The sequence below is a fragment of the Solea senegalensis genome, linkage group LG5 (assembly GCF_019176455.1).
Source record: "Solea senegalensis isolate Sse05_10M linkage group LG5, IFAPA_SoseM_1, whole genome shotgun sequence".
NCBI lineage: Eukaryota > Metazoa > Chordata > Actinopteri > Pleuronectiformes > Soleidae > Solea > Solea senegalensis.
The window spans coordinates 6,400,723-6,416,823 of NC_058025.1; the positions used below are offsets into that span (position 1 = coordinate 6,400,723).

A 16,101-nucleotide genomic window follows, 5' to 3' on the forward strand; every position below is an offset into this window, starting at 1 on the left:
GCCAAGAATTCAACTTGAAGGTCCAGTGTGTACAAATTAGTGACAGCTAATGGTGACACTGCAGATTGCAACATATGTAGGACTCCTCTGCTCACCCTATTATACATGTCTTAGATTAGATACTCCTGCTGGCCGTGTGCTGCACTTTGATGAGAGAATGCCAACTGCAGAGATCATTAAGAGGACTTCACATTGGGTCGGGGACAGCCCTCAGTGCCCCAGCTGAAGAAACCTGCAAGAGGCTCAGGACTCTCAGGGTCTGGCTCTTCCAGCTCATGGCCTATTCCTCACCAGGGTGTACTACTTTACACCTGGCAATGTGTTTTCTGTGATTGGATAGCATTTAACCACATGCATTTTACACCTAGTAAGTAAAGCATCTGTCCTCATCAACAACTAGCCTACATTATGGAAACATCAGGTTAGTTTTTTTATCTGCACCGCTCTTTTTCCGTAGCCTCTTCACTTGGGCTACAGGACATTTCTATTGCACAGAAAAGAAAAACATTTCTCTCGGTGCTGTGCCTGCCACCTGACCCGTATATTACACCTACGCTCACTTTCTCTGAACTGATGCGCGTTCCCGTCGGGGGCAGTCGTTTTTCGGTAAGCAGTGTCTTTTCGTTTCGGCACTACACCGGTAACAAGTCCTTGCTTGTTTCTTGCGCGAGAGGACTGTAATAAGTGACACACACACCGGATGTTGTCAGCAACCATTGAATACCACGAAGAAGAAGAGGCAAAAGTAGAAGAGTTGAACAGAAAAGACGTTTGTTCACATCAAACTATGTGGTAAGAAGTCGTTGTTTTCATTATTTCTGTAGAATTTGTAATATAATATATATGTTTGGTTTTTGTAGCAGCTTTTAAATACAATAAATGACTTAAGTCGCGTGTGTGTGACGTCCGTTGTTGTGAAAGTACCCGCCGTTTCATGCTAGCTCTGTACACTGATGGTAGCGTTTTAGGGGTTTGGAACAGTTTACGATATTATCACGTATTTCGATTAAAAACAAAACAAGTCGATTGTGTTGAATACTCGCTATCGGGACAATCGTATACCACGTGAGTGACGTGAAAAGCTGTCCAGTTTGTTAAAAATGCAGTCTTAGTGATTTATTTTGTTGTGCCACAAGGGGGAGCTTGCGTTTTTCCTGTCATTCTAGGACTGTTTGATTCTTGTTTTTTCCACTTTACGTTTTTTTCTTCTTCTTAGAAATATACGTATCTTAGAAACATCACATTTTGTAATATTTTTAAGTTTGAAACGTTATTTAGATGTTTTTGTAACACTGCATTTTTGGCAATATATGTATTTTTTCTTGTAATATTTATAGAACGTATTCTGTTTCCTCTGTATTAGGTTACGAACCAAATTAGCACTGCAACCAACGATTATTTTCACAGTCAATTAATCGTTTGGTCTGTAAAAGTGAGAAAATGTTGATCAGTGTTTCCCAAACCTGGAAATGATGATGTTCTCAAATGTCTTGTTTTGTCCACAAACCAAAATTATTTTTAATGACTTCTTTGTTGTATGGATCAAAGGATCCAGAAAATATTTACATTTAAGATGCTGATAAATACACAAGCTTGTTTTGATGATAATAAAAACTGACAGTTGAAGGTTGAGTATGGACAGAACTGATAGCTCTGCCTGTTTATACATTTATATCTTTATAAAAACAGTTTTAAAACGTATGTTTTCTGCTTCATTTGCATTCACTGTTTTGTTTTTATGACGTGTTATTATTAACTTAAGCTGATTCTTTGTGTCACGTCTATATGTGAACAGGTAGAGTGAGTTGTGTTGCTTTTCACGATGGCGTCTCAGAGAGTTCTCCCTCAGAGCAAAGAGACTCTGCTACAGAACTACAACAAGAGATTGAAGGATGACATCAAGTCCATCCTGGACAACTTCACAGAAATTATTAAAACAGCAAAGGTACACTTTCTGTTCATTTTGATGGAAATTCTCCATCAACAAACATCTTTAGCCTTTACATTCTTTATTCATTGTCCTTCACAAGTGATCAATGTGTTCTTCTTACTCTGTTTCCTTCCTCCAGATAGAAGATGAGACACAGGTGGCTCGAGCAACTCAAGCAGAGCAGGACCATTTTGAAATGCATGTCAGAGCGGCCAACATTGTAAGAATCAGCAGAGCAAAACTGTTTTAATTTCTACATATTACACATACAACATATTATCTACAGCTGTGAGCAGGATTTTGACACAGAAACTGAAAATGCAGCAGAAGAAATATGTAGTTTGGGTAAACAAGGTTTCTTATAATTTGAACATGTGAGGCTTTTCCTGCAGTGACCTAAATGTAAAAAACCTTAATATGAATATAATTAAAGCCATTGTCATTGCATAGGTACAACAAAGTGGTTGAAGCCTCTTCTGAAGGTGCACAATGAGTTATTTACATGGTAAACAGAATTTAGTACCATAAAATAAAGGGAATGGAAAATGCAGAATATCTAATATGGAACATGTAAAATGTAGAAATTGTAACAGTAAACAAACACACATTTGAAAAATTAGATGTGATAATACTGCAGAAACAAGTTCCCGGTATGATGGTTAATGTGTCTGTCTGTGGTGAGTGTGTAAGAAAAAGATTTTGACTTGAAACAAACCCAGAAATGATGATGTTCTCAAATGTCTAGTTTTGTCCACAAACCTAAACGATTCTGTTTTAAGGATTTCTTTGTTATATGGAGCAAAGAAGACAGAAAATATTCCCATTATTAAGCCAAAAAAACGGACAACTTGTTGTCATTTAATCGTCGCAACCCTCAACAGAAAAGATATGATAAATGATTTCCTCCCTCTGTGTCATTGTATCAGGTCCGTGCCGGCGAGTCACTGATGAAGCTGGTGTCGGATCTAAAGCAGTTCCTGATTCTGAACGACTTTCCCTCCGTAAACGACGCCATCAGCCTCCAGAATCAGCATCTGCGCTCGCTGCAGGACGAGTGCGACAAGAAGCTCACGTCGCTCCGGGACGAGATTGCCGTCGACCTGTATGAGCTAGAGGAAGAATATTACTCCTCCAGGTACAAGTAGGCTTATACTTCCCATCCCACCACCCACTCTTCTGTCCCATGACCTGCACCATGAACTATATGTCACCTCATACCATTCACCGCTGAGGCCGAGAAAAGGGTGTAGTTCCACCATCTTCTGTGTCGGGGTTTATCGTCATCGACTCATATCATCGCCGAGATTCACTAAGTGACTTTACATTGTGATTGATTATCAAGTGCCTTGACTGTTTGACTAATTACCACAAACGTCATAGAGCAGTGCAAAGGACTGAATCAGCAAGCTCTTGAACTTAAACTGCTCAGTTTTTTTTATATTTGGACATTGTGAAGGTTTACATGAATAGAAAGCACTGTGCTGATTTTAGTGCTGTGTTCATATGTAAACAGGGACCAGACTTTATTGTTTCCTGGTCTGAGAGACTTTTTAATGGATAGTTTAGGTTTTTTTGAAGTGTCATTGTATGACTATGTCAGAAACAGCAAATTACTGTGAACTTGTCTGTAACCTGGACATTCCCTGTCGTTGATGACATGGCTGCCTGCAGAGACAGAGGACAATTTTATTTTATTTTAGACACTTATCAAAAGGCCCACTTAATATCTAAAATCTACTCCTGCTTAAGTCTCTGACATGTTAAGAATATGTTTGCCGCTTTTTCCTCATCAAAACAGCCCTTTCTTCTTGAAAACGGAAGTTTGTAAATGGCTCACTCTGCTGCACCAATGTCCATACAGAAAATCAGTGCTTCCTGTGGTAACTTTGTGACACTAGTAAATACATACAAAGGATTTTTAAACACCGAACACACAAAATAAGACGCCTGAACTTAGCTGATGTAGACAGCAGCTCATAAACAACTCTTTTCTGCTGTGATGTAAAATGGCTGATTTTCTCAGTGGACTTTGGTGCTGAGGAGAGAGCAGTGTACAGGCTTATGTTTCCAGCTGAGAAGTGCTGTTTAACTGTGAGATTAAGTGTCAAACAGGTGTATATTAGCTGAGCCTTTTGTTCAGTGACTAAAATTAGCTCCCGCTTAAGCTCATACAAGTACACTTCAAAAAAACCTAAACTACTTGAGTTGTTTTAGACTAAAATAACAAATAGCTTAGTTTTGAGAGTAAGCTCACCTTTTACACATGAAACCAACTCAAACTAAATTATAGATTTTATAAAATTATAATTACTTAATTAAAGATTATTTAAAAAATATATTTAAATCATCACATGCTACATTTTAGGGATTTTAAGGACTGTTTTGATAGATGTGTGTTATAGACACAGTGAGACTTCTGTAAAAGCAACAAGACTTTTTGACTGATTTGACTGATTCCGTGCGGAGAACATGGAAAGCTGTTACCATGGAAGCACGTATCAATCTCACATACACACACACACACGCTGTGGTTGAACGTGTGTACCAGACCAAATTATTAAGAAATAAACCAGAGACTAAACACTGTAATAGTTTGTCTTGTTTTCTTTGAGAAAGAAAGTGCTCAGTAATTTCCTTCTGAGTGTCGGCATTTCTTCACTGCATCACTCGCTTTGCTTTCTCCTCCACCAACAACTAATCTAATCCCACACTTTTTTTCGTGTAATTTTTCAACCTGGGTCTTTGTTTATGTGATCTTTCAACCTGGATCTTTGTTTATAAATGTATTGTTTTTGTAAAAGTCTGACATCACTAAAGCACTTATTTCACTCAGTTATCTCTCTGAATTCTTACAGAGACTTGAGTTGTTGCAGGAAGATGAAGGAAGTAAATGTGAAAGAAGAGAGAGGGGTGATACTCCTCGGGTGTACAGCTGCAGCCAACGATTAATCAATTAGTAATTGAACTAATTTATAATCGATTAATGGTTCAAATGTTTGACTTAAAAGTGAATATCTTCTAAATTCTTTGCTCCATGTAACAAAGAAATCAGTTTGTGGAGAAAATGTCTGTTTGAAAAACACCGGCCAACATTTGTTTGGACCAAACGATAACTCAGTTAATAAAAAACATTATCAACAAATTCATCTATTATGAAAACAATCCTGAGCTGGAGCGCTGATTGTTTTCATACCTGAGTTGATCTGTCGAGTATTAGATTACGATGATCTTGTTTTGTCCACAAACCATAATTATTCAAGAGTTCAGGTTGAAAAATCCCAGAATAAACTTTTTTTTAAAAATCAACAGGTGACCAGTCACACCTTCACATAGCGCCATTTTCATTTAAAACAGCAGTTTTTATGTTTTAATCATTTCCTGTGGCTTCTGCCTAACTTTCTCATGCTTCTGTTGTACGTGTGTCTTCATGAGCTTCCTGTCTGTGGATGGATGTGCTTATTCTGACCTGCTGCTCTTCTTCTCTGCTCCTCCCTCTGTCTCTGTCTCTTTGCTGCGCTGCCTCTTTGTCTTCCCCTGGTTTCTGCTCCACAAAGCTACAGTCTGTGGGAGAGCACTGATCTGCCACTGTGTGAGGTCTACAGGCAGCGGGACGGTTGGGCCTCCCCAGGCAGCAGCTGCAGCTCCGCTCAGGGGGACAGGGAGGACGTGGACGGGCCGTCCTCACAGGAGACGAACCCTCAGCTCCACCTCAACGGACACGGGACGCCCTCGATAGAGAAATAATGAAGAAGAGGAGGAGGAGGAGGAGGAGGAGAGTGGACGCTGCATGGACAAACTTGAGCAGGTTAACAACTGTTTCCTGTCATGGATCAAAAGTTCGATAATAACTTGTTTATTGTTCTTCATTTGCATCAACCGGTTGCAAAATAAAGAATCTGAGGCTGCAACGATTAATCAATCAACTATTTTTGATAATCTATTAATAATTAATAGATAAAACAAGTTCTCAGATTTTTTTAGCTTCTTAAATGTTGAATATTTTCTGATTTAATTTGCTCCATGTAACAAAGAAATTGAATAATTGTAGTTTCTAGAGCAAATAAAACATCCGTCCATCTTCCACCGCTTTATCCTCCACACGAGGGTCGCGGGTTGAGGTAATTTCACGGATGATCAAACATTTTGTGACATTTTATGGACCAAACATAAACTAGTAGTCCAGAAAATAAACAACAGATTAATCAATTATAAAAAGTTATTGTGAAGTTAGTCCTAAAATAAACTTTACTGAATGGTTTGTATCCAACATTCCCATCAGTTCAAATAGGTTTAAAATAATCATGCTGAATAGCAGGGCTCAACAATTTATTATTTTAAAATCAAAAATTGCAATTTGCAAACAACACAATTAGGAAATTGCACAGGTTGCAGTTTTATCATATTTTTCGATTTATCAATGCTAATTTCTAAAAACTGGTTGGCAAAGACCAGAATGAATTAAGTAAATTTTACCTAAAATAAGGAATTTGCCAACATAAAACTGACTTATTTTAATTTGTTCATACATTTGGTTGCTGCCAATTGAAGTTATTTCAGTATTTTGATGGTTGACAGTGAAATCATATCACACAAAAGGTTTCTTCCTTAAATCTTATAGAATTAAAACAGATGTTTGGTGTACCTTTTCAGTGTTACAATACACACTTTATTTTTATATTCTTATATCGCTCTCAGTGTCACATTTTTTTGTTTGTTATGTTTCATTTGTTTTTTTTTTGTTGTTTCGTTTTTACTCCAAGCACTGACTAACTTAAAACACTGAAATGTTGGTTTTTCATAATTTTTAATCAAATCTTGTTTCTGAAAGCAACACTACAGGAGGAAAACAACACTCAACAATTCAGAGCTGGGATTAAACTCAATCTGACAAATGTCCACGCTGTATTTTCTGACATTTTTTGGTGTTCTGTGATTTCTTCAATAGCAACTAAGAATATGAGTGGCCACAGATGTATTTACAATATTTACATCACTGTCATCACTGTTTCAGTTTTGGGAAAAGCCATCTACAAAAAAATGATAATTTGTCTGAATTGCTTTAAAAATGTACATGTTAAGAAAAAACATGCAGCTTCTCAGTATCTTCGATTCATCTTCTTGAATTTCTCGTAGTGGTAGTCGTCTGTGGCTTTTTCGTTGTTGGGGCGTTTGCGGTAGTTGGGCGGGGAAGGTGCTGTGGGTTTAAAAAAATAAATCGTAATTAATGACAATTCAGACGTTTCTGTGTTCAACAATTTGAAAATAAATCCAGACTAGAGACTAAATAAAAAGGGACATATTCTTTTGGTGTAAAAAGGTTGCAAAAATAACTCCCTTTAAATGGAAGTCTATGAGAAAATGGAAGCTTCTACACTAAACGTTTTCCTGATTTGTTAATATAACATGATGTTGATTTGTAAATTATATTCCCATTTAAAGGAACCCAGAGTGGACCAGTGTGACTGACAGCTGCTATTGTTCAATATGTGCCCTTCAGTATGTTCCATGACGCTGGTCAATCACAAATCTCTTCAAATGGGAGACGGTTTTGAAACCCGGAGGACAACGTCCCTTTTCTATATGCAGTCATGATCCAGATAGAATAGACTACGACACAGTGTGGTAAACTGTGCGCAAGTTGAACATGAATTTGTGGCGCCTCTTACCTTCTGGTCCTGGTTTCTCTGTGTCTCCTACACGCAGTGGTCTTGCCTTGGGCTCTTCTCTGTGTCTGTGATGCCTCTGTGGTGCATTCACGTCCTCATGATAGACTGCAGGGAGTAAAAACGCACAATTAGCTCAGCTTTTCACCACGCATTGCCTTATTATAGTGTTTACAGATGGACAAACTCACAGCGGTTGTGTTGGACGTAGTTGACGGCGATGTTGGTCGGCACAAACGATGTGCCGTTGTCTTTTTTCTTGTTCCTTTGTTCTGCCAGAAGCTTGGCTTTTGCCTCCTCTGTGAAGATGATGTTCTTGATCTTTGCACTTAGAACAGATATCACAAAAACAGAGTTTAATACTTACTGCAGTGATTATTGTCCTGCTTTCATCTACAGGATCATTCAGAGGAATCTTTTATACTCACTCTATGCCAAGGTCCACTTCAGGGATTCCGCTTAGCATCTGATTGGACAACATCTCCTCTGTCTTCTTAGCAGAGTTGACTCGGATGTTCTCGGGCAGCTCGTACAGATGATCCTCTGCGTTCTTCACTTTAACTTTCTGTTCCTCTGCCTCCACCAAGCCCTTCCTCTTTTTCAGCTCTGTCTCGATATATTTCATCCTGCGAGATTACAACAGTAAATGTTAATGCAGCACTGTTAAATGTTAATCTTAGTATTTATTTTGATACAACCAGTGTTAAATATGACTATTGTCAAAAAAGATTATTATTATTATTGATAATAATAATAATAATAATGATAATCATAAACTCTAATTTAATTAAGAAAAGTGTCACTGAGATTTCAAATCTTATACAAGAGATTCCAGGCAACAACACACTCTGGAGATAACAAAAAAATGTGTTTAATAAAAGCCAAAAGCTCTGGGAAATTTGTTTTATTTTGTGGGATCAACAGGGTAGTGTGGATCAGTTCAAACATCTGCAGTTATTCAGAGTTAATTTAAAAGCATGTGAGACCAGTTCAATAAGATTCAGCAAATGATTTCAAACAGATGGAGCAGAGAAGAGTAAGAGGAATAACTTTCTCAGTAGAGCTGTTGTTTTGCAACAACCTTTGAGTCCACACCTTTTGAATACCACAGAGTGTGTGTATGTGTCTGCATGTTTGTGTCACAGGTTAAAGAGTGGTACTACGTACATGTCGGCATCCTCGTCTCTTCTGTTGGTCTCAGCAGAGAAAGAGGTTCCCAGGTTGAGGTCCGTCTCTTCCTCTGTCCTGTATGTGGAGTGGAAATCATGGGTCAAACCACAGCGCTAAACTATCCATTAAAAAACACACACGACGACACTGAAATCAAGATGGTTTAAAGCAGTCAAACATTTACTCACATGTCCCTGTTTCTGTCTTTGACCTTCTTCATGTCTATAACACCTCCAGTCTTCAGTTTAAATGGGTCATTCTGTGAGAAACGTTTACATTAATAATATTGACCAAAACAAGAGGAAGAAAGCGTTACTGTCACTGTATTGTGTACCAGTTAAACAGCACCTGAACACATTACCTTGCATTTGGGGGGGTAACTTAATTTACAAATAAAAGTGCTCTAAAATAAACAGTTGGTTTTTCAGGTTTATAGTAATAAAAAAAATCCTGTTGGGGTATACACACACACACAATCTGGTAAAACACTATATTGTGAAAACAATTCAATTATATAACTTACATCAATTTCAGCGTCTGGTGGCAGTTTCTCTCCAACTAACAGGGCAGTCACACTAAACAAAAATGAAATTTGAAAACTAAATTTAATCTCACGTGCCTCGGTAAACATGGGACATGTTCGTAAAATTACGTTAAATTGTACCTGACTCCTTTCTGTCGTCTCCGCAATGTCTGAAGCTCTTTAGCCTCTTCTACTTTCGATCTAAACGACAAAAGACATACATATTAAAACATACAGTAATGTGTCTATCTATCTACAACACAAACACAGTAAGAAACGTTTGGTTATCGTTTTTAACTTTGACGCACGTAGCTGTTAGCATATGAATCATATGAATGTTTTTGTTGACGTTGTTTGACTTTACCTGACTTCTTCAGTTATCTCGTCTTCCTCCTCATCTGACGACTCTCTTCTCCTCCTGAAGTTTTTACCACAAGGCATTTTTGTTGCAGTTTTATGTTATTTCTTAGCTGCTGTATGTAGCATACGCTGTAATGTAGCAGTGTATGCTAATGGAAGGTAAGTAAGGGAGGAAGACAAGGACGTGCGCACAAAATAGTACGTCACCTCCGTTGCGGGGAAACACGACTTCCGATTGTTTTTAGGTAATCAAAACAATCATGGCGACCTACAGGCAGGTCGGCAGGTTGTTCGGTATTTCAGCAAGATTGACGCGACCGTAAGTGTCTCCGCTTGTCTTTGGTCGATCTGTTCTTTCATTTGTCTTTTTCCAAATGCTTGCACGAACGCGCCGAACACGTCACCGCCAATGTTAAGCGATTAGCAAGCCAAGTCCGAGAGTCACGCAGTTGCTAGTGTTAAATTGTCGTGAGTTTTCGGTGCTTGTATTGTTCAACAAATGCTTTTTAACGTATTTCTTTTGTAGATATTAAGATATGCGTATCCAGTTAAATGTGATATACACGAATCGTTTTTCTGGCAACTTTCCAACCACAATTTCGTCTTAGTTCAAAGCCGATTATTCCTGTCGCGTGCAAATCACTAAGTTTGTAAAAATCCGTCGCGGTTGTGTTTTGCGATTCGATCATGTGTCTAAAAAGCTGGAGCTGAGTGGAGCTTTCGGGGGGAACGGAGCTTTGAAAAGGTTGTGTCCAGAAAGGGGAGGCCTTGTCCGTTTTATGTGAGTGAACTGAGCCCCGCCTGGAGCAGAATGGCGCTCAAGGGAGGGAAGGGGAGCAATGGCAGATTTGTGTCGGTGCTGGGGAGGTCGTCACCTGAACTGAACCCCATGGGGCAGATATAATATGACACGTACTGCTTTCCTCCTGCGTTAAAACCTTTCGCTATACATTGTGTATGTGGTGATTACATATGTATGCTTGATAACATTGTTTATTTATGAGATTGGAAAGTACAGTAAGTTTAATCATTAACAGATGTTTTATATTGACGAGACAGCCTACAGGGAGGAGGTCCGGAACCTCGCTGCCTGGTGCTCCCTCAATAACCTGGCACTCAACTCCTCAAAAACAAAGGAGTTGGTGCTGGACTTCAGGAGAGGGAATGAGGTTCTTGCTCCTCTTCTCATTGGGGGAGACCTGGTGGAGAGGGTCAGTGACTTCAGGTTTCTGGGAACATACATTTCTCAGGACCTCACATGGGGGACTAACACCAATGCCCTTGTGAAAAAGGCACAGCAGCGCCTGTACTTTTTGAGGTCACTGAGAAGGGTCAACGTGTCCCGGGACCTGCTGCTGTCCTTCTACAGTTGCTCTGTGGAGAGCATCCTCACCCACAACATCTTGGTGTGGTTCAGGAGCAGCTCTCAGGCTGACAAGAAGGCTCTGGAAAGAGTCAGAAAGTCAGCACAGGGCACCATAGGAGTGCAGCTGTCCTCTCTGTCAGACATCTACGACACCAGGTGTCTGCGCAGAGCCACCAGCATCACCTGTGACAGCTCACACCCTGGGCACAGCCTGTTCTCACTGTTGCCCTCAGGAAAGAGGTACAGGTCCATCCAAGCCCGTACCTCTAGGTTTGCGAACACCTTTTACCCAAGTGCAATAAGAGTGCTAAACACTAAGTAACGCTTCCAAACTGTGCAATATTCTTACACTTCGTACCCGTGCAATATATACACCCCACATACACCCACTCTGCTGTACAATGTACTGTAAATACTTGAATACTTTTTTTTACATATCCTTCTAATTTCAGAAGGTGTTGGTGCACTGTTTCGTTCTTCTTCTCCACTCTATCTTTTCACTTGCACTACTAGAACTGTCCTTTAATCTCGTTGTACACTGTATAATGACAATAAAGGTGATTCTGATTCTGATTCTGATATTAAGACAGTCGGTGTAACAGAAGAGGACATAGGGCAAGATGGAGGCAGATAACCCGCTGTGGCGCCCCCTAAAGGGAGAAGCCAAAAATAATAGTAAGGAGAAGACAGATTAAGCCTTTAGATGTTGTATCTTTATAGTACTTTATTATTTTTCACCTGTTGTAATACCTGCAAAAGGCTAATGTAAACAGTAGCATGCAGTATTCCAGTTGCCATTTGTGGCTAAAGGGTTAATATTGCTTCAAAAAAAAAAAAAATTAAATCATACACCATAGCACATAGATACAGGTTTTTCAGGTGATAACATTGGCATGGGTGCAAGTTCCCACAGACTCGACTCACTTTCATCCAGACAATTGTTTTTCATGCAGAAACAACACCCGGAGGTGGTTTGAGTTCACATTGCGGTCACATTCCTCAGCATGCAGGATTACAATCCATCTTTAGGAGTCAATAAAGTTATCTTTAGCCAGACCTGGTGTTAACATCTCTTCTGAATGCTGACTGTTCTCACCTGCCATTCCTCCTGTAACCTCATATGATCACATTATGTATATTATGCCCACTTTTTTTACATGAAATTAATGTTAATAAGTAGAAGAAGAAAGAAGTCGTATGGCACACAGTGTAAATATTTTCATAGTGTCGACAAATAAATAAACGTATGTACGCTGATTAGTGTGAAAAAAAACTGCTGCTAAGGTGATGTCAACTGAGGAGATGGTGACATTTAGTATAAGTGGAGGTAAAACAAGCCAGTCAGTTGGAGGAATGTTGTTTATTGGTCCAGGTGCAAAGTATAATTTCAACATTTTCCATGTTGAAAATCCCCTGCACTCCTCCCCTCCCTCCTCTCCATGACTCGGCTCTCAACCCACTTCTTTTCATTTTTCAAAATCAGGCATTGGGCGGAGCCTCAGAAGATGGAGTTTAATTATCCTTTACACTATGACAAGAAATCACACATTTCTCCAGCTACGTACAATCAATGACTGTTTCCCATGAGTAAATTTTCTTTTTTTCTGTGCCCTCTCAGTCTTGCTGGTTGTGGACATCAGAGTGCTGGGTTACACTGGCCTTCACACATCACTGGAGTCTCAAATAAATGGCCACAAACGCCCCATTGGGTTGTTCCAGGTGTGTATTCCTGCGGAAACCTTGGGGCTCTCTTCAGTTGGAGAAAACACTGTATATTGTTGGCTGATGTTACATTTTTATGTTCTTTGTGTTGTGTCTGTTTAAAGGCAGGACCATGTTTGTGCAGACACAGGACACACCAAACCCAAACAGTCTCAAGTTTCTTCCCGGTCGTGTTGTCCTTGAATCGGGGACAATGGATTTTGCCGGACCCCGGGACGCACATTGCTCACCCTTAGCCAGGTATATGTTACTGTCTGAAAACACAACATGTTTGAATTAATAATTAGGAAAAATATTTTCCTACATTATGCTGTTTGATTTGTTGTAACAGGAACGCACAAGGTATAAAATAAGTTTCTTATAAATCAGAACTGAACTCAGAAAAGTCTGATTCTTATCAAACACAGGAACTGTACATTTCTGTGGCTCCAACCAGTTGTCCTCAAGTTTTGGTTCAGCCTGTAACATTTAGGACAGGTTGTTTTTTTGGCAAAATTTGAATATAATCACCAAAGATACTTTGCAATATGCGTTTCATATGTACACAAGGGGCTTGCTTTAAGGACTGCTTGGTTTACAAAGGATGATGATTGGCTTTGCCCAACTTTAACTTTGTGTAATTTCCAACTCTTGCTTCCTGTTTTCTTTATTATCATTATAAATAATAACTTCTAACAAATCATAGTAGGATTTATTCTTAGTGTCGGACACTTATAAAGGGCTGTAGATGTTGCTTTTTATAGATTATGTTGAAAATGTGCAGATTATGTAATTGTCACATTGTATTCTGTATATTTGAATAGTTGTGACTGTGTCCTGTCTAAAACCCAAATCTACTGCTGCCTGTCTTGGCCTTGACACTACCAAAAATATGTTTTTTTTATCTCTGTGAATTGTATTTCAGGTTCAATAAAAAAAAGAAAAATGTATTAATATAATAAATATATAATAAGGCATTGACCTTTCATTCACCTTTAAAAACAAATTCAGGTTAAACTTATTGCATATAATTAAACCTCATGATGTTTTTGTATTGTTTTCAGGCAGCTGTTCAGAATCGATGGAGTCAAGAGTGTCTTTCTTGGCTACGACTTTATCACCATTACGAGGGTAAATAAAAGCTTTCTTTGTTTTACCTCCTCGTTACATACATTGCCTGAAGAACATATATTTGTCTTCTCTCTCTCTCTCTCCCTCTCTCCCTCTCTCCCTCTCTCTCCCTCTCTCTCTCTCTATGTTTAGTCTGATGCAAGTATGGAATGGAGAGTCATCAAACCTGATGTGTTTGCTGCCATTATGGACTTTTTCACATCTGGACTTCCTGTTGTCAATGAGGACGGCTCTCCCAGTGCAGACACAGGTAGGGGAATCAATTAGCTGTAGGGCAAACAGCTAAACGGTAGAGCAGGCTATGGTTGGATGTGTGAACTAAATAACCACTACTTCTTCTTATAGCACCATCGGATGATGATGATGAAGTCGTCGCTATGATCAAAGAACTGCTGGACACTAGAATAAGGTAAGTGTTTTGTGAGGATACAGACTCTTATCAGTGCCTGTTCCTCGTCCTCATGTTGTTTCCTCTCACATTCCAGACCAACAGTCCAGGAGGACGGGGGTGATATTGAGTATCGGGGGTTTGAGGACGGCGTCGTTAAGCTGAAGCTGCAGGGCTCTTGCACCAGTTGTCCCAGTTCCATTGTTACACTGAAGGGTGGAATCCAAAACATGCTGCAGTTTTACATCCCCGAGGTGGATTCTGTGGAGCAGGTTTGTTCTTCTGCCAGAGAATAGGATGCAAATTTTCTGGCTTTGCTACATGTGCTACACATTTCCTGATTGATATTTTCGCTCGTTGATTGTTGAAACAGTGGGGACAAACTACTGTTTATGTTTACAACTATGACCGTTATTGTAACAAGTTAAAAAAACTTATTGCATAAACCAGTTTCCCTTTTGGTATTGTTAAATATGTCTATTTGTTAGTATTCATTAGTTAGTAGGACTTTAATATGGAGTCGGTCCCCCTTTTGCAGCTATAACAGATTCCACACTGCTTGTTTGGTTGGGAATTTGTGTCTATTCATTCTGTGGAGCATTTATGAGGTCAGGCATTGATGATGTTGGACTGGCTCACAATCTCTGTTCCAGTTCATCCCAAAGGAGCTCAATAATGGGGTTGAGGTCAGGGCTCTGTGTGCGGCCAGTCAAGTTCTTCCACATCAAAGTCAAACCATGTCTCTATAGTCCTTGGTTTGTGCACTGGGACACAGTCATGTTGGAATAGAAAAGGGTCTTCCTCAAACTGTTGACACAAGGAAGCATAGCGTTATCCAAAATGTCTTGGTATGCTGAAGCGCTAAGATAAAGAAAAGCCGAGAGCAAAGCCTGATTGATACACCTGAATTCAATGTTTAACAGGTGTGGACAAATACTTTAGTCCATATAGTGTACCTACTGTGGGCAAAAGGCAGGAGAATATGGGACATTAAGAAGATGAGAAAGCAGCAAAATAAAGATGAGTTCTGCCAGAGGGAGAATTTTAGTTTCTCAAGCCCAGTCAATGTGTAATTTAGGATATTTATCTTTAAATGTATGCTATTCATCAGAAACAAACGAGGACACAGGAAAAACCCACAGAGACACATTTGTGCAGCATGAAACTGTGACTTAAACGTATGTTTTATCCACAGGTGAAGGATGACGAAGAGGAGATGGATGCACAGGTTTGAACCACAGTGAAGCTCATTTACACACATTCCCCTTCCCCTTCACGTAGTCATTCAGGGTCATCTGCTTTAATACAGACCATAGCTGCAATAAAAAAAACTAGTTTTGTTTTTTTTTTCAGTGCAAGTGTGTGAAAGACCTCGATGGTTGTCATTCATGTCACACTGTGACACTGCTTGTTTTGTTGTTGTTGTTGATGAATAAGAAAAGTATCTCACCGAATAAAGGACAGAGCAGATGACTGTGGTTCTCAAATAGTAATTGTAATTATTTTACATTATTTCATATATTCTTACTTGTAAAACTGCTTATAGGTTTTAAATACATATACAGTTGATTGTTGTATGAATGTAAATAAACTTTATTGAGATATTTTAAAACTGTGTGAATCTGTGTCTCACATGATCGAATGGTCATTTCATTGTTTGTATTTTATGATGCAGACTGCATTATTTATTCATCTTCTCTCTGTCCCACCAGTGTGTTACAGTTAAACTGATATGGACATCACTGTCAGAATCACACTAAATTGTATTCGTATTTTTACATTTGTTGAAGGTTGAGGGTTGTAATCTGGGTAATCCAGCTTCCACTTTAAATCGAAGAACATGCAGATCACTTTAATTAGACACTTATT

The 16,101-nt window shown here is 39.1% G+C and overlaps 3 protein-coding genes across 3 annotated transcripts; 2 read left to right on the top strand and 1 right to left on the bottom strand.

Annotated features, from left to right (window-relative positions):
- The first annotated feature begins 685 nt into the window (after positions 1–685).
- Positions 686–4,519, top strand: med22 (mediator complex subunit 22). The gene is made up of 4 exons (XM_044026350.1): positions 686–792; positions 1,796–1,945; positions 2,070–2,150; positions 2,857–4,519. Exons 2-4 carry the CDS (start codon positions 1,823–1,825, stop codon positions 3,073–3,075), a joined length of 423 nt encoding a protein of 140 aa, XP_043882285.1. The 5' UTR covers positions 686–792; positions 1,796–1,822; the 3' UTR covers positions 3,076–4,519.
- Positions 4,520–6,717: 2,198 nt separating this feature from the next.
- On the bottom strand, positions 6,718–9,836 carry lg5h9orf78 (linkage group 5 C9orf78 homolog). Its single transcript, XM_044026348.1, has 9 exons — positions 9,651–9,836; positions 9,428–9,487; positions 9,287–9,338; positions 8,952–9,022; positions 8,761–8,838; positions 8,022–8,219; positions 7,785–7,921; positions 7,597–7,701; positions 6,718–7,124 (listed from the first exon to the last, which is right to left on the bottom strand). The coding sequence occupies exons 1-9, from the start codon at positions 9,725–9,727 to the stop codon at positions 7,027–7,029; spliced, it is 876 nt and encodes a 291-aa protein (XP_043882283.1). The 5' UTR covers positions 9,728–9,836; the 3' UTR covers positions 6,718–7,026.
- A 32-nt stretch (positions 9,837–9,868) lies between these two features.
- nfu1 (NFU1 iron-sulfur cluster scaffold homolog (S. cerevisiae)) lies at positions 9,869–15,719 on the top strand. Its single transcript, XM_044026349.1, has 8 exons — positions 9,869–9,965; positions 12,631–12,731; positions 12,839–12,974; positions 13,778–13,844; positions 13,977–14,094; positions 14,190–14,253; positions 14,330–14,504; positions 15,428–15,719. The coding sequence occupies exons 1-8, from the start codon at positions 9,907–9,909 to the stop codon at positions 15,464–15,466; spliced, it is 759 nt and encodes a 252-aa protein (XP_043882284.1). The 5' UTR covers positions 9,869–9,906; the 3' UTR covers positions 15,467–15,719.
- Positions 15,720–16,101: the final 382 nt, after the last annotated feature.